The following is a 27385-nucleotide window of genomic DNA, read 5'->3' on the forward strand; positions in this document are numbered from 1 at the left end:
GTAGAAGGCATAAATGGACCAGTAGTCTCATCAACCACAACATCACGACTGAAAATGGGACAATCTATCTCCACATCAATCAGCCTGTAGGCCTTGTGGTTGTTGCTATAACCGGTAAACTCTTTGGCTCTTTAAATCCAGCTTAGCACGCTTGGCATCTAGAATCCATACATGAGCGGTAGAACCAAAGACTTTCAAATGGCCCACTTTAGGCTTGCGTCCTGACCAAGCTTCTTCAAGAGTCATCTTCTTAACGGCATGTGTAGGTGACCGATTCAGGGGTAGATTGCAGTGTAAACTGCTTCAGCCCAGTATTTCTTAAGAACATTTCTATGCTCCAACATAGAACAAGCCATTTCAGTAATGGTGCGATTTCTACGTTCAATGACACCATTCTGCTGAGGGGTGTATGGTGTGGTGAGTTGGCGCTTAATGCCATGTGTAGCACAAAATGTAGAGAATTCATTGGAACAAAACTCCCCCCATTATCTGACCTTAGAGTGACAATCAAAGAACTGTATTCTTTCTCAACAAGGCCTTAAACTGCTGAAATTTACTAAACACATCTGATTTATTCTTGAGAAAATACACCCACATTTTACAACTGAAATCATCAACAAATAACAAGAAGTACCTACAACCAGTAACGGAAGGTGTATTCATTGGCCCACATACATCAGCGTGAACCAATTGAAGGAACTTGGAGGCTCGCCAAGAATCGCCATCCGAGAATGGTGTCCAATGCTACTTCCCAGCTTGATAGGCTCTACATACTCCATGATTTTGAGGTTGGATCTCAGGTAGACTAGCAACCAAACCCTCCCGAGATAGTTGAGAGAGATAGTGCACGTTTAAGTGCCCATAACGTTGGTGCCAAAGTGTTCTTATGGATGTACTCATAGCAGCCAAAGCGTGCTCATGAGTATCGCCAAAATCAGCAAGTCTATACAAACCATGATCCTCAAGTCCCATAGCGATTGTAGTACGAGTCTCCCTATCAACAATGTTGCAGGTGGATGAACTGAAGATAAAATCTAATTGAGGAGAATACCTCATGATCTGGCTAACGGAGAGAAGATTATGTTCCATGCCTGGAACATAGTAGACATCAAGAAAAATTAAATTTCTACCTCCTGAGTGAAACTGGACAGTGCCCTTACCAGCAATTGTGTACTCTTCTCCTCCTCTGAAGATTATTGAATCCGAGAATGGTTCAAATTTCGTGAACCAATCCCGACGATGAGTAAAATGCTATGAAGCCCCTAAATCAATATAGCAGGCAGAAGAGTGTACTGGATCTGTTGTTCTCTTGGCCATAAAAGCATAGAATGCAAATTGTTTCTACTGTGTTTGGCGACATTTGCCTTTGGTTGAGGCCCTCCCAGCTTCATTTGTTCAGAAGCCAATCGAATTCGACACTCAGCCTTCATGTGATCAAACTTATGACAATAATTGTATTGAACGTTCTTATTCTTCTTGTTGTCTTGAGAAGAACCAAAGCCTTTCAGCTGAAAAGATGGAGCCTTCCCTTTGTTTTAGCAGAAGATTTGGTAGAGAACGCTTGCTCGGTGGAGGTGGAACTAGTACTACTTCCAAACTGTTTGTCGCCACCGTTCTTGTTGTAAAAGCTTGTTACAAAGATCGAGAAACTTCAAATCGACAACAGTGGAAGTGATATTGAGCGTTTCAATGAAATGCTCATAAGATTTTGGCAAGCTCTTCAAAGTGATGATGACCATGTCCTCTTCCTCCATTGTACGACCAATCGCCTCAAGTTGATCACGGATGTCCTTGATCTTTGTCAACTAATCCTGCAAAGGTGTCCTCTCATCCATCATAATCGAAAAGAGCATGTTCTTCAGAAAGAATGCTCTGCTCTTGTCAAAGGTTTCATGGAGACTCTTCAAATGATCCCAAATCTCCTTTGCAGTTTTTCCAGACGGTACCTGAGGTAGATGCTCATCGATGACAGAGAGTTTAATGAGCATGACAGCTTCCCGGTCGTGTTCATCCCATTTGTCCTGATCTTTTTCGACAGTAGTTGGACGTTGAGACGTGCCCAGAACAACTGCATCAAGACATCAGCACTCAAAAATTGTCAACATGTGCTAATTCCAAGTGTTGTAGTTGCGGCCGTTGAATTTTTGGCTACTTTCGAGCATAATGTTTGTCAAAGATGCCATCACGTACCCCAAGGTTGAACTTCTGAAGGCACGAATTCCAATGCACGAAAACGAGCAGATGAAAACAAAGGGCTTTTTTTACAATTTTGCAAGTCAGATTCTAAGGCAAAAATTGAAACCTTGGCACGATTTTCGAGGCAAAAAAAAATCGAAGACCTACAAAATTCTGACGACCTAGTTGAGGTTTCGAAAAACCCACCAAGAATCTATAATTGAAATAAAGGTTTGACTTGATTGGAGGGTTCAAAACCCTAGTTGAAACTAACAGAGACCCTAGGTGGCAAAAATATGTTGCAGAAATGCAAAAAATCAGAAAGAGATTGGGCGCCAAAAGACACAGAGCCAACAAAAATTCCCGTCAAAAAACGCGAACCCGAATCGTGAAAAAAGCAGGAGGTAGCAAGAGGTCGCGACCGCCAAATCACGTTGCAAGGAATGGCGTCAAACAGAAAACACGAAAACCCGTCGCCAATGAAGATTGCAGGTGGACACAGGTTTTAATAGAGCCGCAAAATTAAAAAAATGTGGCTTGAAAAATTGCGAAATACGTCGCAATTTTCTAGGTCGAGGGCAAAACGCAGAGGTGACGCTACAAGCAGAGAAGAATGGCAGGCGATGGAATGAATGCAGTTCGCACAGACCTGACGTGAAACCGCGATCAAAAAACGACACGCCAAAAAAAACAGGGAAAAAGGACGTCACACGAGCTCGAAGCAGCACACAAGCGCAAAATAAAATCGCGATCGAAAACCCTTCGTTTTTCCTCAGCGAAAAACCCCATGAATTTGAAAAAAAGGGTTTCGATTTTTCATGAGAAAGTTGACAAAAATCAAAAAACAAGAAACCCTTGATTTTTCCTTAGAAAAAATCCACGATTTTTAGAGCATAAAAAACAGAAAAAAATGATCTTCAAAGGCTTTAAAAATTACATTCGAAATTTTAGAAGACCAAAAGTTTTTTTAGTCGCCTGTGCTCTAATACCATGTGAAAATCAAAGATTCACTGGTAAAATACAAGAAACCCTTGATTTTTCCTTAGAAAAAATCCACGATTTTTAGAGCATAAAAAACAGAAAAAAATGATCTTCAAAGGCTTTAAAAATTACATTCGAAATTTTAGAAGACCAAAAGTTTTTTTAGTCGCCTGTGCTCTAATACCATGTGAAAATCAAAGATTCACTGGTAAAATACAATGTCTATTAACTAAGAAAAGATTACAATATATAGGTATTACAAAGCACTCTAGATATTAATGGAATCAACTACTTCTAAGTTCTAACTACCTACTACTGTAGATATTTAACAACTAATTACATTATTGACCATTAACAGAATAAAGAAATATTATTCCAACAAGAAAATATATTATAATCATCTTTTACATTATAGGAAAGCAAAGATGTACACTTTCACATCATGATATTCTTTGATGAATAACAGTATCCCACACAAGAACGCGTACCATTTGGCCCTTTCGTACCCACCCAAGCATTCCACCTTCTTCCTTCGAGGGGCATATGGAATGCTCTGTTGCCAAGTCACTCAAGTCCACTCCTTCTAAAAACTTCAACAGAATATACAAGAAACAGATCAGCAATTGACAGTTTATATCTTAATGAAATTAGATTTCCACAATCCATTATGCTGAGAATATACAAGAAACTGATCAGCAATTGACTGTTTATATCTTAGCTCAACTTTAATTAGAAAGAAGAATGTAATCAAATGAAATAAACTAAATTATCAAACTAATCTTTCTCAAAAATTGGCAAGGAAACCAAAAAACATACCATACCACATTTTGAATTTTCTTACTCACCCCAAGCACTCACCTTACCTTCTCCAAACAATCAGGAAATTATACAATATCAATATTATTCATGATTAAACTTTCTTCACTAGCTGCTTGTTCACATTTTTATAATCATATTCCAAATAATCTTATTGTACTTCTATATTGTGAGGCAAGACAAAGAAAAGATCTAGAGCATAATATTGTTTTAAGGAGAAAATGTTAAATATTTCATATATCAGATGAATACAGGTGTGCAAAAGAGTGTCAGAACTACCATCTTCATGGCTCTTCCACAAGGTTTATTACATCTACACACTGACACGTAATTACATATAATAACATGTTCTTGGACAAAAAATGTATAAAACTAAAATCTAGCTTTATGTTAAATCATATTGTTGCTGAAATCTGTGCCACGGGCAGGTGTATTAGTACCCATGTAAAGACCTGAGCCAAATTTCTACACCAAGACTGCTTGCCCTCAAGCAATTGAAGATTCAGATGCTACAATATTTGCTCACCCTCCCGTGTAGCATCCTCTAAGGGCAAGTCCTTCCATCTGATAAGATATTCCTTGAGGATTAGAGTGTAATCTGCCCCTCAATCTCCTCTCTCTAACATCCACGATAACATCTGGAACCAAAACCAATCTGCCCTCATCCAACAGTGGAAGCCCATGAGGTGAAGTGATATGCTCCAATGCCACCTAATCCAAGCCTTCTACTGCCCCACGACATAATTGTGCAAGTATTCTTGCACCCATTTGTTAACAATCTCTGTTTGACCATCTATTTGAGGGTGGTAACTGGTGCTCGGGGTTAATTTTGTGCCAGCTAATCTAAATAGTTCCTACCAAAAGACACTGAGAAACCTATCACGATCTTTGACAATGTTTTCCGACAATCCATGGAATCTAAACCTCTCTAAAGAACAACTCCACAACTTGAGGTTCCATGTATTGAAATGATATGACAAAGAAATCAGCTTATTTGGTCAACCTGTCAATGTAAGAATACCCACTAAAAAAATTTGTTTTTGCAATAAGAAATGACAACATAAACTTGCATTTAAGAGAACACACTGCTATCATAAACCTGATCAAAATCAGCATGCATACATCTATTGTTGCAACTTATTAGGATATAAAATCAAAGCAACATAATATCGCATTGAATAGACATTAGTTTGCAAACACCCATAATGAAGAAAATCATTAAAAACAGATGTAGCCGTAAATTGTAGCCTTGCACAATTTCGTCTGAGCCTAGGCCTCACTTTCACATTCCCGACTGTTATTCCCTGATGCTGTTTTGATTCTGCTCACAGCCACCTAGATTCTGCATTTTTTGTACTTATGGGACCCTGTTCAAATCTGGTTCCTAATCGGTAGGACTAGGATGCCCTAGGCGCCATGGTCCTCCCAAAAGGGGCCCAAATTTGGACCACACAACAGTCACATCTTGGAGGCGGAAAAACATTCACAATCAGCCTACCCCAACATTTCAAACATATTTTCTGCAATAAGGTATAAAGGCAAGCCTAACCCCCTCATGTTGGGGTCTCTCAAGTTAAAATTCAATTGCACTCTAGCAAATTCAAGTGAGCAAGCAATCAAACATAATTAAGGCAATGAAGGATAGGTCAAAGTTTAGATTTCAAGCATTCATGATGGCATCCATGATCAAAACTTTATGAAGACATCCTACGTGACATTATCAACCTTGGCATGAAGACTTCAATGCAAGATTCATCAAGGTATCAAAATCCAATTCAAGCATTTCAAATTCAGACCTAGCCTTACCCTCAAAAGGTAAGCTTTTACTTCAGCATTTCCATTACATTTCAATTGAATTCAAGGGTTAATTCCAAACCCGAGGTTTGACCAAAGGCAAACCCCCCATCAACAACAACATTTTCCTCCTTTTTGTGTGCAGGCGACAGATTTCCAACAGAGGAGGCGACGATGACCAGATCTACTTTTTGCAAAGGTGAAAATCAGACGACCAGGACGAAAAAAACCGCCAGAGTCTCGAGAATTTCTGATTAGGGTCTAGGAACAAATTATGTGCGATATCTAGATTCTGAAAGGTTTCAATCTATCTGCATCTGAAATCAAGGACCAGGACGCAAATTGACACACGGTCCTGCACTTTTAAGACGAACTTGTTGTCACAAGTGCTCTTGTGTCTCTTCTACTCAGACTTGGCCCCATGTCTGCATTATGTACCTGTAGCTTGCTATTTCAGTTGTTTCATGTCAATTCTTCATCATTAACCCTAGATCTTGCATTAAATAATATTAATATACATACAAATCAATTTCAAATCAACAAACGAAAAAGAACTTGATTTGCATTCAATCTTCATAAATTGGATCAATTGAGTTCTCCCTTCAATGTTTTGGTTAGAAAGTTAGGTTATTTCCTAGTTTACAAGGCTTAACTTGTGAAACCCTAATTTTTCACCATTACAACAGACAAGTCTCAAATGTCATATGGAGCAAGAAAGATACAAGATTGTTGTTCATCATTTGTAGGGTAAGGAAGCCATAGAAACCTTCAAGAGTCAACTCTTATTGCTTGTATGTCACCAAATATTAGTAGCTAGGTGCATCGAATGTAATCAGCCTCATCCAACACCACCCAAACTCATCCAAACAACCAAGAATGACCAACAAAGTGTATTTCAGTCAAATACCAACCAATCTAGGCGTTGGTACAGCTTGTGTGACCTCACTAAAACCTCTTAAATCACCTTAAAAACCCAAAAAACTCATCATCAAACCTTTCACGATTCCTTATTCACATCATTTATAACGATAATACAAGGAGTTTTCTCATGGGTATGTCATATTGGTTTACTTGTCTCGACATGGTGGGGATGTGACAAATTCCATGCTACATAAGCACCTTCGCTTTATGCCGATTGGAGAATCCCTTCACCTTTTTGTCCATTGCCCGCTTGGCTTGCCATGTCAACCTTGCCTTTGTCCTTTTGCCAACTTTGTTGACTATATGACGCGTGGACACTTGTATGCTACAGACGCCCGCACACCATGCTAGCATCCCACGAATATGCAATTTGAAGGTGATCGTTGGAGTTTTAAGCCTATGATTGACAGAGGTTGTAACACCTCCTGTAACACACCGACGTCGGTTTTGCTCCCAAGCTGCATTAATAGCCTTTCCTAGCTTCGTTTTTTCTCTCTAGAATCTAGGATAACTCGCATACAACTTTCTAATCACTCACTCTTGTATTCTTGGGCTCTCTTGCTCTCTTGGTTCTCATTTGTTTTATTATACCTCATGCTTCAATAGGACTTGGTGTTCTTCTTCTCTCCTATGAGCTCTTCGCTTTTTGGTGTGGAAGGGGAGTCTCTTTCCTCTTGTATTTATCATTTCATTTTATCTCAATAGCATATCTCTTATCTCTTTTACTTTCTCTCTGGTTTTATCATTTATCTATCTCTCTTGGCTATTCGTGGAGGTGGAAACACCAAAACGGGGATCTAACTATGGCAGACCTCTAAAACACAGCCCCAACATATTCCTCTTTCTAGTTTGTGTGCAAGATAATATTGAGGAAGAGCTAACTTTGTTGTGCGACAATCTTGATGGTTGTAGCGTGTTGCGGATGATCGATGCGTAATTGTTGGAGGTGTTGCGTGTTTGCGATGTTGATTTGGGTCCAAACTATGTCTTAGCCCACATTGTTTTGGTCCGCATATGTTGTTGTAGCATGTGAGGTTATTATTTTGTAATTTGTATTGAGGGTTTAGCCGACCTTGAAATATAGGTTGATGACTTGTATAAACAAATGTAATAATCATGTAAGATGTATGTCTGCGATCTTTGAAAATGTGTATGATCGAGTTGCATGTGCGAACAAGTAATTTGATCTTTCCGAAGTGTGAAGAGAGGAGAAGTGTGGCAAAGTGTCGATCCATTTTTGAACTTGGTCAATTTTCAAATTTTTAACTTCCAAACTTATGAAAATGGCTGACTTCCCGACAATGGTTCTAAACTTGTGAAAACGGCCGACTTCCCGACAATGGTTCTAAACTTGTGAAAATGGCCAACCTCCCGACAATGGTTCTAAACTTGTGAAAATTCCCGACTTCCCAACTTCACCGATTCACGAGTCTAAAAATGCATCCAAAAAAAGTTGCAAATTTCTTAAATCTGGAAGCAACCCGCCTAATATTTTGGTCTCAAATGCCCTCAGTTTTAATGTTATGGCCATACAAGCTCATATGATATGTTATTTTAATATTTTCTCTATGGAACGATATGGTTGGCAGGGTCAGTTTACAAAGGAAGTACCTCAAGTTTGTGAGTTGTTCAAAAATTGTTAAAAACCCATGTTTTATTTTAATTATCATAACCGCTCAAACTTTTATGGCCCCAGGATGCTCGGTTAACCCACAATGAATTTACTCTAAAGTAGCTGCAGGAGAAATTTAAAAAAAAAAAAACTCAATTTCTCTATAATTTATGTACAATAAATTAAAGCATTTGAAGATGTTTTAAATCTTTTGAGAGCAGCAATTTCATGGGAATTTGAAAGGGTTATTTCATTCTTTAAAAAAGAAGCAGTTACAGAAACTGAAAAGGCTTATTGGAAAGTCTTTAAATATGTAATTAACAGATTAGGGAAAGGGAAGAAAAGGGAGAAGGCAGCATAGTTTTATTGTAAAGGAGTCTATGAACTCACATTTTGACATTGAAGGAATAAAGGGGATGTTTCTGAGTCTTTGAATTTATTAATGTTTTCTTTAAATTATAATGAACTGTGCTTCTTTGTAATTACTATCAATGTCATTTTGTTAGATCGAACCGTGTATGTATTTAATTCTGAAGCTTTGAATTTAGATTAAATCATCCATTGAAAAGGTTCTTGATAGAGAGATTCTCACAAAAGAGTTGCAATTTGGTTTATAGGTTAGAAAAAGGTGTTATTGAGGCTTCCTTGTTTTTCCTATGCCCTTCCGTCCTTGTTTGAACCAACAACAACTTCCCAAACTCCTTTGGAGAACTCTCTATCAGTGTGTTTGCTCTAATCACTCAATCAAGGTTGAGACTCACAGGAGTAAATCCAACCATCAAGATGTCAAATTCTTTAACCTTCACTTGCAGGGGACTAGGAGGAGTCTAAGATGGTTTAACAACTCCTACCATGTGGTTTTGAAATTTGTTTCCCTTCATTTCCTTACCGCTTTCATAGATTCCTATTTTCAAGGCCTAGTAGCCCTATGAGCCCCTTTTAGCCCTACCTTCACGGTTTTTGCTCATTTGCTCAAAGAACTTCCAAAAGACCCCCTAAAAGCTTTTATGATCTGGATACCCATTTGGACATTCTTTAAGATTCAGGAGGTTAGATGGTTTCATACGTCCGTACAGGTAAGGCCCCCAAAATGGCACTTTTCAAGGGTTTAAGGTTTATGTGACTTCAACAATGGGTTTTATAGGACTCCAATCCCTGTCAAACCTTCATACTAACACTGAGGCTCTACAAGACAGCCATCTTCCATGCCAATCACTTGGCTCAATCAAATTTGACCACCCCTGCAAGCAATAATAAAAATAGCAGTCATATTCCCTAGCCAAGCTATGGCAAAGCTCGCCTAGGACATGATAGCAAATTGATCCAAAGCAACTTCCAAGACACCACACTGAGTATTTACACTGTACACAGACTCCATTACTTGAATCCCAAGGGCCATAGAGAAAACACAGTGGGAATTCAAGTTGGAGTCATTTCTAGGGTCTTAAACCCTTTGCTCAGGTCGAGAGCAGTGAAATCAAGAAAGATTTCAAATACACCAACTAAACCTGCACAATGAAGGAGCACAAATACTTCTAAAGAACCACAACAATGAATACTAGACCACCATGAAAGAACAATACCGAAATTAATCCATCTAGTACGGACTGCTATAAGCAATTTAACAAGTTTTTGTGAGAATCAGGAAATTGCTTCAAGTTGCTTATTAAGAAATTCAATGTTTGATCTTCCAACACACTTACAATGATTTGAAAGGCCTTATATATGCCTACTCACTCACAACCAACCACCCATCGGACTTCTAACCACCGATTTGAGCATTTTTTTAAAATTGCTCATATTGTTGCAAAATGTTGTCAAGCAAACATGACAACTTTTGCTCCACAATGCATTTTTGCAACTTGTGCATATCTACACACTCTTAACCCCCTAGGATGGTTTCCTAACATCAAACCAACATTTCCAAAAGCCTTCTGAGGCCTTACAAGGAGTATTACACAATTTTGCTATATGATGCCATTCTTAGGCTTACATAGGCCCATTGGCCAAAACTGAGAAAATAAGTTAACACTAGAGACAATCAAACTACAAATAACCTTAAAACACACTTTTGGATCTTTTAATAGTCCTTTATTCACTCATTGACCCAATGAGGATCCTTCACTCCAAAATTGTGAAAATTCATCAAGAAATCTAGGTGCTCCTGCACCAGTTTTATTGCTCTTTCTTTCCTTGGATATCATTTGTGAGTGTGGGATAAGTAAACTTTGTGTTGTTTGTCTACATTCACTTCATTCTCAAATCGATCTTTTGCATCTACTTTCATGGTTATGGGTAGGTGTTAGTTTGCCTTTTCTACTTTCTGGTGAAAATCATACCCTGTGTTTTCATTCATTGCATATCATTTGAAGGTAGCTGCACCTTGTAAAATAAGTAGAAAGCACTTGCAAATACCATTGCAAGCGACTCAACTGTTGGTCAAATTGTCATTGAGATGGGCAAAAGAATATAAATAGAAGTGACAAATCTGTTAACCAACACAGAGCAAACTGTGTGCTTAACCGAAACTGTATCTAGGCATATGGAGATGTTATTTTCACAGTTCATGTAATCCGGATTGTTGTCCGAATGTTTTTTTAAGCAGTGAGACTTTCTGTAAGGTAGTGAGCCTTCCCTTAAGGTTGTAGCCGTTTTGGGTTTCTTGTAATTGAGTAGTGAGCTCTAGGTAGTGTTCTTAAATGCATGTGCATTCCCCATTGTAATATTTCATTTACTCCTAAGAGGGTATTATCTCATTGTGGGTAGGTTCCCAACGTGGTTTTTCCCTTAACCGGGTTTTCCACATCAAAAATCTTGGTGTTATGGTGTTGCTAATCTTGGCTTTGTGCTTCTACACTTTACAATTCCTTATTTGCATTAAGTGGTTGAAATATCAGATCATTAAAATTAAAATTTGTTGAACACTGATTCACCCCCCCCCTCTCAATGTTCCCTTGATTTCAACATTCTGCACTATGATAGCGGTCTTGAAACTCCATACTTTATCTCCAACTCTGTAGCACGTTCTTCATTGGTACATGTCTATTGATATTTCTAGATGTTATAGAACACCTCATAAAGCCATTTCTGTGAACATGTTACTTTCAATCTTCTTTAGAAAGACATCATCTTCAAAATTTTGATATGTTTCCCCATTTCTTCTTGGTAACCACGTGGCACACTTGGAAATGATATCTTGAAGTCCTCGAATCATTAGCTTATTTAGATGATTCTTCTCCCTAGAACTCTTCTTCAAACTTCCCTTCACTTTGATCACATCTTCAAGCTTTGCTCTAGATCCTTCATCTTCTAACTCCATTTTGGTGTCATTCATCTTGCAATTACAAGTCAGCCATAATTACCATTGCGAACCTTAAGAGTTTTAAGGTTAGTACCTCAAACATCCTTTTCATTTGTGTAGGTCTTGTGATATTTAAAGTTATTCCAATATACACATTCATTTCAAAAAAATCTGCTTTAGTACCCATCATGAGACTCCATCACTCAGCTTCCTCACTCATTGAGGGATTTGTCATACCATATAGTTATCTTACTTTGAGGGAATTCTTAGGAATCTTGACCTGCATTCAAAACCTTTTAAGAAACTTGGATTTTGGAAAGCCCTTTTGGACACTAGGCATCGGGAAAGTCATTAGGAATTTTCGAATTTGGAATGACTTTGAAAAAAAAGTCTGAGCGCAATCAAAAAACTTGGTTCATGGACATCAACTTGGACTTTGGATTTGGAGGCATGGGATTTGGTACTTAGGAAAACCTCTTAAAAAACTTGAAATCTCTATCTTTGATCAGGAAACTCAGATTTAGGGCAGTACTTTGGAGAATAGGCATTTGGAACATATAACTTCGACCCTTGAAGCAGATTTGGAAATTTTGCTCTTAAACTTGGACATAGGGAAAGTGTTTAGGAATTTGGTGCACTTGAAACAAACTCAGCTTCTAGAAGATCATTTTGAATCTCTGATTGTTGCTCTATGAACTCAGATCTTGGAATATGATTAGGACTCTTACTCAAGAAGAGATTCAGACCCTGTAGAACTATTTGTGAACTTAAACCTTTGTCATTCTGTCTTGAAACTTAGTTCATGGAATACTGATTGGACATTTTGCTTTGAAATTTGGTCTTAAGACAGCCCTGTGGAAACTCGGACCTAAGCATGCAAAGTGGAAACTCGGTTCTAGGACCTTGATTCAGAAAGTATTTTGGATTTTCTCCCTTAAAACTCGACCAAAGGACAAATGGAAAACTCAGCCAAGGAAGATATATCAGATTTTCAAACTTGGCACTTAAACTTGAACTACGGAATGCAAATTGGAATTTCGATCTTAGGAACCTTCTTAGGATAAAATCCTAACACCAAGTTTGAGGTCTTTGAACTAAAGTTTCCTTGTATTCCTTCAAGTGAAACTTGGACTTAGGAAGGGTAAAGGGAATTTCAGCCCTAGGAAGGCCTTTAGGACAAAATCCTGATTTATTTCCCTTAGCCAAGTTTCAGCTTTAAGACTTAAGCTTGCTTTGCACTCCTTTCATGAAACTCGACCAATGAAACACATATCGGAATCCTGATTCAAAATTTGGACTTGGGAAGGTAAAAAGGATTTTTTGATCAAACTCGGTGCTTGGAACATGAGATGGATTCTGTTGTGATCACATCACACATCGCCCCCATCAAAATGGGGACCACTCTTTTTTTTTTAGTTTCTTTTGTCTGGCCTTGCCTCTCTCTACTCTCAGATGAATTGAGTGAGTTTATAGGGTTTGCATTTCAGGTCAGGTGATCCAGCTTAGAAGTTCATTAAAGTCACTCCTTTTTAGGTTGAGTGAATTTTCTTTGAGTTTTTGTTTGAGAATTGGTGAAAGTTAGTATGAATTTGAACATTTGAACGTGCAATGAAGTGATCTTTAGCTCCTTTATAATTCACCTCACCTCTAAGTCTGCCTCAGTTTTCAAATTTCACAACTTCATGACTTCACGTTTTGGAGTGAACTTAAGGTGTGAGAGTTTTGGAGCCAACTTCAGGTGTGAGAGTTTTGGAGCGAACTTCATGAAGGAGGATGTTGGAGTGAACTTCATGAAGGAGGATGTTGGAGCGAATTTCACCTTCAAGGCTTCACAAGCGAAATGGAAAACGAAGAGATGAAAGAAGTTTATAAACCCTTCATGTTCAAGCATTCAAGCATGAACTTCATGAATTAGTGACTTAGAGCGAAATTCATACTTTGGGAATAACTACCTAGGAGAGAACTTCGGGAGTTGCAAAAGAGGAGCGAAGTTCTTACTTCAAGAGTTGAGTGAGAGGAGAGAAGTTTTTACTTCACCTTCCAAGACTTTGGAGCGAACTTCACCTTTGAACGATTTGAAGCAAACTTCACCTTGGAAGACTTTGGAGCGAACTTCACCTTTGAGTGATTTGGAGCGAACTTCACCTTTGAGTGATTTGGAGCGAACTTGTTGGAAGACTTTGGAGCGAACTTCACCTTTGAGCGATTTGGAGTGAACTTCATGTTGAAGGAGATAGGAGCGAACTTCATGTCGAAGGAGATAGGAGCGAACTTCATGTTTCACCAATATGGAGTGAAGTTGCTTTCTTCACAAGTTTACATTTTAAAGCGAAATTGACAACTTCATGTTCAAGCACTTTGGAGCCAAATTCATGACCTAGCAAAATGAAGCAATCTTGAGAGTGAAATAAATTAACTTCGTGCATTGAAGGAGAAGAGCGAAATGCTTACTTCATGAGTTGAAGGAAGTGAGCGAGGTTTTAACTTCGTTAGTTGAGAAAGATGAGTGAACTTCATGTTTTCACCAAGGAGAGTGAATTTCATAAGCATGAGCGAAATTGAATAAGAAAAGGATAATCACCTAAAGAGGACACAATACCAAATGAACTTCATGATCTCATTTGGAGGAGTGAAGCAGAGCGATTTTACAACTTCAACTTCAAGGAGATAGTAGCGAACTTCGGGTTCAAGCAACTAAGAGCAAAACAATAACTTCATGAGTTGAGAGTTTGGAGCGAAATTGCTACTTCATGTGTTTAGGAAGAGGAGCGAAGTTCATGATCGTGTTAAGTAGAGCGATTTGTGAATGAAGTTGGATATAAATAGGAGAAATGATTAAAGCAACTTCATGTTTCACCAATTTGGAGCGAAGTTGTTACTTCATGCACTCATGATTTGGAGCGAAATTGTTACTTCATGTGTTTGAGATAAGGAGTGAAGTTCATACTTCATGTATTGGGAGATAGAAGCAAAGTTGTTACTTCATGAACTCATGATTTGGAGCAAAATTTTCATTTCACAAGCTACTGATTTTGAGCGATCTTACAACTTCATGTATTGAGCAAGGAGAGCGAAGTTATACTCCATGAGTTAAGGTTTTAGAGCGAAGTTTTCTAACTTCATGATTTGAGTGATTAGAGCGAACAAAACAAACTTCGGAAGTTGATATTATGAAGCGAAGTTCATGTTTGCAAAATCAATTAAGGCACGATTTAAGTGCCCAAGGTAAATTTGAATTTGATTTAGAGATGAGTTGGCTAAGGGTAAGTTTTCATTTAAATTTTATTGTATAACAAAGTCGGCCTTAGGGTAAGAGGCACATCTATTCGTCTAGATCACCTATAAAAGAAGAATTGAAACAATCATTTCAACATCAAATCAAACTAATTATCTCTTCTTTCTTGAGCGAATTTCATCAGCAGATAGCAAAATTCATCTATAATCAGCAAACTTCATAAGAATTCATCAGCAACAAGGCGAATTTATCAATAGCAATGCCTTCATTAAGGCGAATTCATTAGCAAGTGTGTTCTTTGAAAGGCGAATTTGTTCATCTTTTCCTAGCTCTTGCAGATTTGTATCACCATTTAGTCTCTAGGAAAGGCAAAATCAGTAAAATCTGAGGTGAAATATAGGATTTTGTTTGATAGAGGAGTCATTTCAGATCTGATTATAGTTAAAATTTGGTTGAATTTCATTGAATCAAATCTATATTAATCATAAAATCAATCTTTTTCAGTCAATAAAATTATATTTATCAAGAAGATTGATTTGAATTTGGATTTTACCTACCTTTCACTATTAGTCTAACTTACACATCTCTTATAGGCGAAAGATGGCGGCTCCCAAGCAAAACAAAACTCTCTCCCGTCAAACACTCATCAAGGAATATATGAAGAGGAGTGCATTCGAGAGTAGGATCACGTCAAATTGGAGCAAAATTGGAGACACTCATCTTGGCAAGTTCGATACCAAGAAGTTTCACCACCCATCATTCATCAACGAACCAACAGCAACAGCCAAGAAGATTATTGAAAGTGGACTTATCAACACAGCTCGCTTTCCTCCCGCGGTGCAATGCTACGAACTCATCGTGGAATGTGCTCAACACTATGATTCAGAGTCAAGGAGAATTGTCACAAAGGATGGGAAGGTGCTTGCATATCTCTCAGAGACAGCTATCAGTGAGACATTTCATCTACCTGAGTCCAAGGAAATGACTTACATAACTATAGAAGGAGCTAAATCGGCCTACGAAGATAACCTTGAGGCTTGTGCGAAGATCATTGATAAATTTTGGTTGAAGAAAAGTAGAGGAGGCAAAAGCAGATGACCAAATAGACTGCACAAGGTAGACTTCCATGATGAATACAAGGACTTCATCACCTTATTCCATTGAGTGATTGGAGCCCCTAAGGCTTTCTACTTTGAAGAATGGATGTTTTACTACATTGAGACTATCACTCGTGACAAGAAGATGATCAATTGGGCAAGAGTTATCAGCATCAGTATTAATAAGCAATTAAGGAGATTAATGCACACCAAAACATTCTATATGAGTTCTTGTTGAGACATGGACCAGCTAGGACTCGAACCTAGGACCTTCCATACGCTGTTGGAGTGCTCTACCACTGAGCTACTAGCCCCTCTTGGACCAATCCATCTTCGGTCCTGTTGTGACCATTTCACACATCGCCCCATCGCAAATGGGGACCCCCTCTTTTTTCGCTTGTTTTCGCTTTCGTTTTTAGGGTTTTGTTAGTCCGTTAGTTGTCTGGATTTAGGGCTAAGCCTTAGGGTTTTAAATCTTGCCTTTTCAAGCCAAAATCCAGTCATTTTTGAGAGCTTTTGAGCTTTCTTTTCTAGAATGCAAATTTTGAATGCAATGATTTCGCCAAAATGGTCTAATTTTCAATTAGAATGTTCATGCAGAGCTTAAACTTGTCTAAATGATGACCGTCAATGTGAATTTTTGTCTGATTGAATATTTTGACCAAATTTTGACTTTTTTGAAGTTTGATCCTGGGCATTGGAATTGATTTGTTTTCGCCTCGTGAAGTGTTAAAATGTGAAAAATCTTGTTATTTTGGCCTGTAGGAGCAAAATCGCTCCTGTCCCTCAGTGAAGGACGGGAGCTCATTTTCAGATATCTCATCATTCTTGCAGAGTCCGGACAAATTTTACGTTTGAAGTGATAGAGAACGACAAGATCTTTCATTTGAATATAAATTGAAGATTTTCATGAGCGCAGAAAGGCCTCCAGGAGGAAAATCGCTCCTGTCCCTCAGTGAAGGACCGGAGCTACAATTCAAATTTTGCCTTGTCCTTGCAAGATTTTGAAAACTTAATGATTTGAGGACGTCCAAAGGAGGATGCTTTGCCAAATGAATATAATTTGAGATGCAAAAACGAAGGAGAATGACCTATATTGACCAAATCGCTCCTGTCCCTCTCCAAGGGACCAGGGCGAGGTACCTTGTAGCTCTCGTCCCTCTCCCAGGGACCAGAGCGATTTCCTTCATTATGCAAAATCCAGACAAAGGTCAAGGAAAGTTTACGTTCAAAAACGAAGGAGAACATGAGATGAATGCATTGAATATAAATTGAAGATTTTTTGGACGTCCATACCAGCATTAAATGCCTAGTTCGCTCCTGTCCCTCTCCAAGGGACCAGAGCGATTTTTGATATAATTGCCTTTGTTGCAAAATTACAAACAATGTCAAGGCATGGGCGGATAGAGTGAAGAAGGACGACTCCGTTGAATATAAACTTGGAACCTGGCAAAGTAAGATGAAGGCCACAAAGGAAGGATCGCTCCTGTCCCTCTCCAAGGGACCAGGGCGATACATTGATGATAATACTCCCTACGCAAGTTCAAGGTCGTTCCTCCGAAGTTCAAGGTCGACACAAGTCAAGACAAAGTGGCGAGGGACATTTCAAGGCGTCTTCATCATGCGCAAACACTCAAAGGACGTTAAAATGAAGAAATTGACACCCTATAACATAGATCGCTCCTGTCCCTTGGGAAGGGACCAAGGCGATGTTAGATGCATTGGCCATTTCATGCAAAATTTACGTAAGGACAAGACATTGCAATGTTTTAGAGGGTCCATGGTATGGTAAAAGGATGATAAACAAGAGTTTTGAACGTGAAATGATCATTATTTTGAGCATGGAGACTATATCGCTCCTGTCCCTCTCCAAGGGACCAGGGCGATTTGCTTTGGATTCCTTGTTTTGCTTCAAGATCAAGCTAAGTCAAGACGTCTTAAGATAGCATATGGTCCAAGGCATCGTCTGAAGATAATTCGCAAAAGTGTTGAACGTCCAAACCTTGCCAAATAATGTAAAAGCCTCACATCGCTCCTGTCCTTTGGACAAGGACCAAGGCGATATCATCAAAAGCACGCACGTCCCTTCAAAGATCAAAGCGAAGCAAGGTTAGGTAAGGTGAAGGACGACGTTTGAAGGGCATTACAATGAAGATCGAAGTGCAAAGTTGACAAGGTCAAGGAAAGGACATGGATCGCTCCTGTCCCTCTCCAAGGGACAAGGGCGATGATCCCTTTAATACACTCAAAACTTCATGCGAGCAAATGGAATAAGCGCAAAAGACACGAACAAAGGATGCTATTCGCCCACAATAAAAAATCGAAGTTGAAAGATGCAAGATGGACATGAAAACAAGAAGATCGCTCCTGTCCTTTGGACAAGGACCAGGGCGATATGCACTTAAAGGACACCCATATGCGCACACAAGGCGATCAAATTCGAAGGACCATCAAGGTGATCGATTTTTAACGTGGAGATGAAGGAGTTGGACGTAAGAAATGCAAAAGTCAAGACAAAATGGTGAATCGCTCCTGTCCCTCTCCAAGGGACCAGAGCGATGAGGTACGTCCCTTTGTTTTCCAATTTTGGCGCCAAATAAACAAATTTAAATTTCCTTAAATGCTAAATCGATTAAAAAATTGAAAATCCATTTTTATTTAGCATTTAATATGGCGTTATCTTTTATTAATTATTTTTTGCCTTTATTAAAAATCGAAATTCTCATTTAAAAAAACGCAAGGCATTAATAATTAATTATTTAATTAATATAAAAATCGATTTGAAGCGCCCAATTAGGCAAGTCGGCCTTGTTATTTTATTGCAAATCATTTAAAAAATGGTTTTATTTGTCAAGTCGGCCTAAGAGGTGAAAGGGTATGAGCGCTATTTATAAGGGGAGTGAAACGTTCATTTTCACATAATCATTTTTACCTTTCTTCATGCGAATCAAGAAGAGGCGAATATAGTGCGAAGTGTGATCAAAGGTGGTGCGATTTCAAACCAAAGGTGGCGCTAGTATCATCTTGTGTGGAGTGCGAATTGCGTTGAAGGCCAAAGGTGGTGCGAATTTCATTCATCCAAGGGTGGCGCGTAGTTATCAAAAGGTGGTGCGAATTTGAAGACCACACCAAGGGCGAACTTGGAGATCCATCTAAGACCACACCAAGGGCGAATTTGGAGATCATTTAAGACCACGTCTAAGGCATTACTTGAAGATCACGTTCTCTCCAGAGGTGGCGAAGTATATTTTGAGGGAATCATATTGAAGATTATCTTATACCTCAAATTTTGCCTAGGCAAATTTTGTTTTTGCATTCTAGAGTTAGCTCTCTGTCGAGGTATGGCGATTTAATTATTATTGTTTTATTCATTCATCGTCATATTTCAAATTTTGAATTTTAAATCTCTTAGCTCAATCGTTGTATTTTAGGAAGTGATAACTCTAGGGACTTATCATGAGGTTTCCTAAAATCTATCTCTCTTATCTACGTTATTTATTGCAAAATCTATTTCTTATAATGAAATGTTGTGTAGGTATGGCGACCCCAAAGGCGGGAGCATCCACCAGTCGCTCGGCTCTCATGAAAGAAGATCAGAAGACTGAAGAAGTGGAGACCAAGATCGTGTCCAAGTGGAGCAACATTGGAGATACAAACTTGGGAAACTTTAGCACGAAGAAGTTCCGAGAGGTCCCTTACATCGGCAAGCCATCACCTGTCGCCCGGAGAATAATAGAGAGTGGCATCGTTAAGGCGGCCGGTTTTCCTCCAGCCATTCAGTGTCACGAGTTGATGATAGAGTGTGCCCGTCATTACAATCCACAGTCCAGGACAATTGTGTCCAATGAGGGAAACACTTTGGCGTACCTTTCAGAGGAGGCCATAAGTGAAGCCTTCCATCTTCCAGAGCACAGGGACATGATATACAAGAGCATTGAAGGAGCCAGATCAGTGTACGATGATGATCCAGATGCTTGTCTAAGCATAATCAACAAGAACTGGCTACTCAAGAGTCGTCCCCGTCTGAGCAAAGTACCGAACACACCACACCGGATCGATTTCCAAGAGGAGTACAGAGATTTGATTACCATGCTCAACAGAGTTACAGGAGCACCTCATGCCTTCTATTTTGAGAAATGGATGTTTTATTTCATCCAGGTGATTGTTCAAGGAAAGGGTACAATACATTGGGCTAGGATAATTAGCCATTGCTTAGACGTACAATTGAGAAGACTCAGGGCTACTAAGTCCTTCCACATGAGTTCGTATGTCATCTATGCCTTAATAAGGAGCGTCGAGTACGCAGGACTACCTCACAGAGGAGTGATTGGAAGAGGACCCGGCGAGGTCAGAGTTTGTGAATCCTATACCTACTTGCATCATCCACCAGGGAAGAACTACAAGTTAATCAATGATACTTTCACGATGAACATCACCAGGACGTTGCAAGGAGGGATTCACAACAGATTATCTCAGGATGCCCAGGAGTTAATCAAGAGGTACGGTGCTTGGTTCATTCAGTTTCCCAAGTTCACTTACATTAGAGTGTATGGATGTCCTTTACCTCCATACATGTTGCCGAGGTACCCGACAGATAGAATTGTGTTACTTGAAGTAACAAGGCAGTTGGCAGCATATGTGAAGGCATTCAGACACAGACATCAGAATGGAGTTCAGGTACCTATTATTTTGGGTAATTCAGTTGAGGTATGTCCCAATGTCTCAGCCATGGATGACGCAGAGAGGGAGTTAGCCTTGTATCCTTTTTCATCTTTTGCTTGGAGGAATAGTTTCGATCCACATGGACATTTAGAGGAGACAGTCGGTAGAAGATTTAGACATGAGTACCAAATTGAAGATTTTATGATGAATCTCCTAGATGATTTCGAAGTGAAACGAAAAATACATTCTAGATTGCCTTTGGATTTCATCAGGAAATGTAAGATTTACAGAGTAGCCGACCAAGCTCAGGACAACGGCAGGCACATCCAATCTTCATATGATAGAGAAAGTAAAACAATTAGTTTGAATTGGAATGAGCCCGAGGCCGTGGATTTAGATGATTTGATGGCACCAGTCTTGTCTTGTACTCGCAGATGGGTAGACATTCAACATCAGAAGTTGAGAGAACAAGGCATAGCCATGTCTTTTACTTTGGAAGAAAAGCCAGCCGAAGGTGGAGCCAGTGTTAGTGAAGGCAATCCTAATCCTAGGAATTCAGGTGAAGGTAACCTTCGATGTGCCAGTGAGGGCAATCTCCATCCGAGAGGTTCAAAGAGAAAGGAAAGATCAGAAAAGAAAGAGCCTTCCAAGAAAAAGCAAGGTGCTAACAAAGACCAAACACCAGGTACTTCTTCCAGGCCAGAAGATAGAACAGTTCGAGTGGAAGAATCCATGGAATCGATGGTACAGAATGACAGACAGGAGGAAGAACAGGCACAGCATGTTTCATCCGATGGATCTCTCCAAGACTATGATTTAGATAATGATAATGAAGTAACATCTCCTCCCAGACAAGAAGAAATGGTACACAAAGAAATTCAAGTTCAAGAGACAAGATCAAATATCCCAGATTGGTTGAAGGAAAGATTGACTAAGGTGATCGTAATTGAGGACGAGGACAGTGCAATCGATCTAGAGAGCCTTGTTGGACGCTCACATATGACAACAGAGAAGAAGAAGGCTACAAAGATGTCCAAGATGATTCGAGATGAGACTGGATCTAGAAAACTGCAGATAGCTACACCGGCAGCAGACAAATATGAGGGTGAGATCTTAGCAGAGGACTATCACATACAGACTATTGAGTTAGGACCATCCACAGCAGAGCAGACTTTAGATGATGCCACCGACACATTTGAGGCATTGAAGGATAAGTTTAGAGAAGAAGTAGAAAAGAATAGAAAGCTCGAGAGAGAGGTCGGTGCATGGAGGACATATTTCAGTCACATCAATGAACCTTTGGGACGTCAGGATCCAGTTAGATCACCATTGCAGGCATTGCCCCTTCAATCAATCAATGAAGCAGAAAGATTCAGGAATATGGTTCAGCGTACATGTAATTGGATGGATAGATCTCACACGGTGGCCATTGAGTTTATTACAAGGATGTCGAAGATCACCCATCAGGCTATCCAAGTTCTTGAGATAATCCACAGATTGATGGCAACAGTAGCTGCATTTGCCCATACCAAGGACGTTGTCATCCCTGTCTTGAAAGTTATAAGACATACATCTAGAAAAATTTTAGCACAAGAGAGGATCTTAGAAGGTGATTCTCACAGTTTGTTTCAGTGGTCAACCTTACTCCATATAAAGAGTGTTCTCTTTGAGGACATCAGTGTTAGATGTGGTCAAGTTGAGGAGGTGATCAATCCGATCCAGGACAGAGTATTTGAGGTACTTCGTACCATTCTTGGCAGGAGGATCGAGGTCGAGACAGATGTGGATTTACAAGAGTTTGAGGATAGAATCACGATCATCTTTCGCAAGGACGTAGATGTTACAGATGAGCAGTATGATCAAATGTATGCCACCATGCTCTTGATTGATAGAACAAAGGAACTTGAACCTACTTGGGACACAGCTCTTCTAGATGCATTTGATCAAGTTATCCACTTAGAAGAGAGTATCAAGAATCTTCCCGAGATTCCAATCACAGAAATCGAAGGAATTGTGACAAAATTCATTGCATATGCTAAGAAGGAAAATTGGAAAGGGAATAAGATTCTAGATGAAAGGTTGTTACAGATGACATGACATCTTATTTCTCATTGGTTGATACCTCCTAGATTTTTGTGCCAAATTTAATATTTGGCTATGTATTTAATATTGTTCAGTAAAAAGGAGGTCATTTGTAACAAACCCTAATTAGGGTTTAGGTGTCGTGATCTTGTCCGTTGATTTACTTTCAATCTGGACCTTTCATTGTAATTGGGGATGCTATTTATACCCCCATTTTCATTTCATTTGTAATAGTCAGTTAATAGAGAATAGAGTTAAGAGTGAAATAGAGAGATTAGAATTGTAAGCAATTTTTATTTTTGTAGCAAGATTGAGTCTTGAAGAGAGAAGTTATGGTATATGATGACTTGGAAATCAATAAAATATTGAAGTTATGGTGTTTTGTTGCAAGTTTCTTGAGTTATCTTCATGGTTGTTGGATGTACTTGAATCACGCTCAATCAAAGTAGTTTGTTAATTAGAAAGACTAAGTGTGAGATTTGATATTTGGTAGGACTCGCAATCCAAACCACTAGCTTCTTGCTGATTGTAGGAACGCCTTGTGTGGTCGACTGGAAAACACCTTGAGTCCTTAACCTTCAAGCATTTTCATATCTAGGATATGTACCTTCGTAGTAGTGTCCTTGGTCTTTGATGCATTGAACATCATTATTACCTTAGAAGATCGCACTAATTTCAGTTGAGTTGTTGTCTTATGGCGAAATTGAAATTGGTTGAGTCTTGCCAAATCTCATCCATGCTAAGTCGTTCATAGGGTTAGGTTAGATTAGACCTCTTAAGCCCTATCTTTTTCCTTTTTTTTTTTTTGAAAGTTCCTTTTAGATTAGTGAAACCTTCGAACTATTGAATCCGTAAGAAGCCTTGAAGGAAACAGCAAATCACATCATACCACTAAAAAAGCTTGTCCACACGTGGAGACCCCACTAAAAGAACCTTGGAGTCCACCTAACTGATCCTTTTTGCAGATCTTCAGCAGTTAGAGACTATTTTCTCAAGAGAGGATAAGATGCCTGTCGGTATTTTATTCTGTGTATGATTGTGTACAAAATACACGTCAACAGGTCCGAGTGTGGCTTATTTCCAACACCAACACCCCCCTTAAGCCACACCTCTCGTGTGCTTGGGGCTCCTAGCCTGGACCTAGCTCTGATACCATGTTGAGACATGGACCAGCTAGGACTCGAACCTAGGACCTTCCATACGCTGCTAGAGTGCTCTACCACTGAGCTACTAGCCCCTCTTAAACCAGTCCATCGTTGGTCCCGATGTGACTTATTTCCAACACCAACAGTTCCTACGTCATATATTCCATTGTGAGAAATTTTCAATATTCAGGACTCATGTATACAGGAGTAGTAGGAAGAAGACCTGGAGAAATCAAGGTGTATGATTGCTATCCACAACTTAGACATCCACCGAAACAACACTATAGGAGGGTGAATGATGCATTCACTATGCATGTCATGAGGCAGTTTCGAGGTAGATCACAACAAAGACTTTCTCCAGAGGCACAAGCTTTGGTAGAGCAATATGGTGTGTGGTTCATTCAATTCCCAAAATTCACCTACATCAGAGTCCAGGGGTCTCCCGTTCCTCCCTACATGTCATGCAAGAGCATCCTCGGTTCACAGCAATCTTGCATCAACCAAAAACATTTTCCTTTTTGTTTTGTTTTTTGTTTGCAGTTTCAGTTTTCCTTTCTGTGTGTCTTGGTTTTGGCTCACTGCCCGTGGAGTTGGATTCTACTTGAAGACTTGATCATCTTTCTTGCTTTCAGACCGCATCGCATTTGGATCACTTTTCGGCAAGATATCGCTACAGGTTTCCATGACTGTTTCTTGTTACCGGTTGTCCCTTTGTTACCGGTTGCCTGAGACCTATTCTGGTGATCTACCAGAACCCATTCTGAAGTTTGCGGAGCCTTGGACATTGATCTCGATGCTCCTTGGCGTGTGGCCGACCTTTTCCCGCGATCTACATTTCATCCTTTGGATTTTCCGGAGGAATCTCTTGGCGGAGGCCGACCTTTGTTATTTTCATGTTAGGTCTTGTTCTTTGGGTTTTGATCCCTTTTGGGCCGACTGGATCCTTGGATCGATATATATACTTGTAATCATGCTTTAGAATGCAATCAATTTAGAATCAATAAGAGAATCAGATAGCTAGATTGTACATAGAAGATAGATCTTTCGATTCAAGGTCCCGGTAGTGACCTATTCTACCAGGCCTGAGTGCCGGTATGTTGTAACCCGATTGTTACCAGTTGGATGTAATCAGATTTCATGCAATAAGATAACTTGTTCTGCATTGCCTCCATCATATCTGTGTGTTTCCATTGTGTTTACTCTTGCTGACTGGTCCGGATTGATCTCTTTGAGGTCCCTCCTTACCGGTGACTGCTTCAACATGTTACCACGTTACCCAACAAATAGAGTGGTGTTACGCGATGTGGCAAGACAGTTATGGGCATATGTCAAAGTGTATAGACATAAGCATGGAGCAGGTGTTCCTATTCCCATCACACTCGAGGATTCCATTGAGTCATGCCCATCCGTTCATGCAGCTGAAGATGCTGAGAGAGAATTAGCACTTCATTCACTCAAGTTATTCACAATGAGAGAACGCTTTGATCCGTATGGAAAAGTAAAAGAACTTTTGGGGAGAAATAATAGACATCAATGGCATCTAGAAGACTATTGGACGAATATCCCAAATGATATAGAGGTGAAGAAGAAGATGTTTTCTAGACTACCCCTCAGTTTCATCAGGGAAGGCAGATTATTCCATGTAGCCGATCAAATTCAAGACAATGGTAAATATCTCCAAGGAGCTTATGCCAAAGAAGATAAGGAGATCAAATTCAAATGGGCAGATTTGGAGATTGAAGATTTGAAGGAATTAATGAAACCAGTCTTGGAATACACTCGCATATGGGTAGATGTGCAGCACCAAAAATTGAAAGAGCAAAACATAACACCAACATTCCACTTAGAAGAAAGAACGGAAGATGATGAACCTAATGCAAGTGGTAGCACATCCCAACCATCTCATTCAAAAGGATCCAAGAGGAAGGAAGATCGTGGTGAGAAGGAACCCATAAAGAAGAAGCATAAATCAGGTGCAGATCGTCCCCTTTCTCAACCAGAAGAGCTAAGGATGGAAAAAGAATTGAGTCAAGGAGCCAATGAATCAGCTGAATCTATAGTTCACAATACAAAAGGCAAAGAGAAAGCATCTCAGGAGCAAGAGGACTTCGCTCGTCTCATTCAAGAGATTGAAGATGGCGGTGAGGATGATGATGAAGCTACTTCACCACCTAGAGATGAACAAATGATCGAAGGAGCACAAATTGAAGAAGGAAGATCTTCTATTCCAGAATGGCTAAAAGAGAGGCTAGCTCAAGAAGTGATAGTGGCAGAAGAAGAAGAACAAACATATGACATAGCAAGCCTTCTAAGTCAAAGTTGAGAAGTCACTGAGAAGAGGAAAGCTACGAGGATGTCAAAGGTAATTAGAGATGAATCGGGATCAAGGAAGTTACAAATAGCTACTCCACGAGTTGAAAAGTATCAAGGAGAGATTACAGCTGATGAGTATGATATGGAGACCATTGACTTGGGTCCATTCACGTCCGAGCAAGCTATTGGTGATGCAACTGATTCAGTGAAGGCCGTCAATGATATGTTGAGAGCTAAATAGAGAAGAATAGAAAATTGGAAAAGGAGATAAATGCATGGAGGAACTACATTCAACAATTTCAGCAACCTTTGACACAACAAAGTCCAGCAGCTACACCACCTCCTTTGCTTCCTGCAGAATCAGTAGATCATATGGAGAAAATGAGGAATTCAGCACAGTTGATGGATGCATGGATAGAAGATTCATATACTAGAGTGAGTAAGTTCATGAAACGTATCATGCAAACACTTGATACAGTTATAAGAGTCCTTGGAAGAACTCATGTGCTTATAGAGGCTTCTGAAGCATTCGCTCATGCTAGAGAGGTTATCATCCCGGTGCTTCAAGTAATAAGGAAGACACCAAGAGAGATTTTATCCAGGGAAAAAGTAAGAAAAGAAGGAACTATGCCAAATCTTCTACAATGGAGTAGCTTGCTTCACACAAAGAAGATTATCTTCGAAGAAATTGGAAATGGATGTAGCCAAGTTCAAGATGAAATGCATTGAATTCATGATAAGATAGTAGGAGTAGCGCAGGATGTCTTGAGGAGAAAGATTGATCCAAGGACAGTCATTGAATCCAAAGAATTACAAGATTATCTTCTATGGCGAAGATGGTATGGTAACCAAAGAGCAAATGAATGATATGCTCGGGTTTGTGATTTTGACAAGCAAAGTTCAAGAGTTCGAACCTGAATGGGAGGATGCCATCGTCAAGGCTTTCGACGAAGTGATGCACATGGAAGAGCAGCTCAAGTCTCTACCAGAGATCCCGATGAAGGAGATAGAAAAAATGGTGACTAGATCCATTGAATATGCCAAGAAGGAACGTGAGAAAGGGAACCAGATTCTAGAAGACAGTTTTTTATGATCCCATGTGGCATTTTCCGTTCCTATTGGAGGATGCTACCTCAATATCCATGTCAGCATTTGATGCCTTCTTATTGGTTCATTCATGGTGATAATTATCCAAATAGGGTTTTCATTTGTGTCAAAACCTAATTAGGGTTTAGGTGGCAAAATATTGGC

General features: G+C 39.5%; 1 protein-coding gene across 1 annotated transcript in view; it reads right to left on the bottom strand.

Moving 5' to 3' along the window:
* Positions 1-27385, bottom strand: part of LOC131036196 (rhodanese-like/PpiC domain-containing protein 12, chloroplastic) — a 164036-nt gene that overhangs the window by 126967 nt on the left and 9684 nt on the right. The window contains exon 3 of the mRNA XM_057968028.2: positions 3645-3739. Coding sequence (XP_057824011.2) covers positions 3645-3739 — 95 coding nt within the window. The remainder of the gene's footprint in view (positions 1-3644; positions 3740-27385) is intronic.

This window comes from Cryptomeria japonica, chromosome 10, assembly GCF_030272615.1.
Source record: "Cryptomeria japonica chromosome 10, Sugi_1.0, whole genome shotgun sequence".
NCBI classification, from domain to species: domain Eukaryota; kingdom Viridiplantae; phylum Streptophyta; class Pinopsida; order Cupressales; family Cupressaceae; genus Cryptomeria; species Cryptomeria japonica.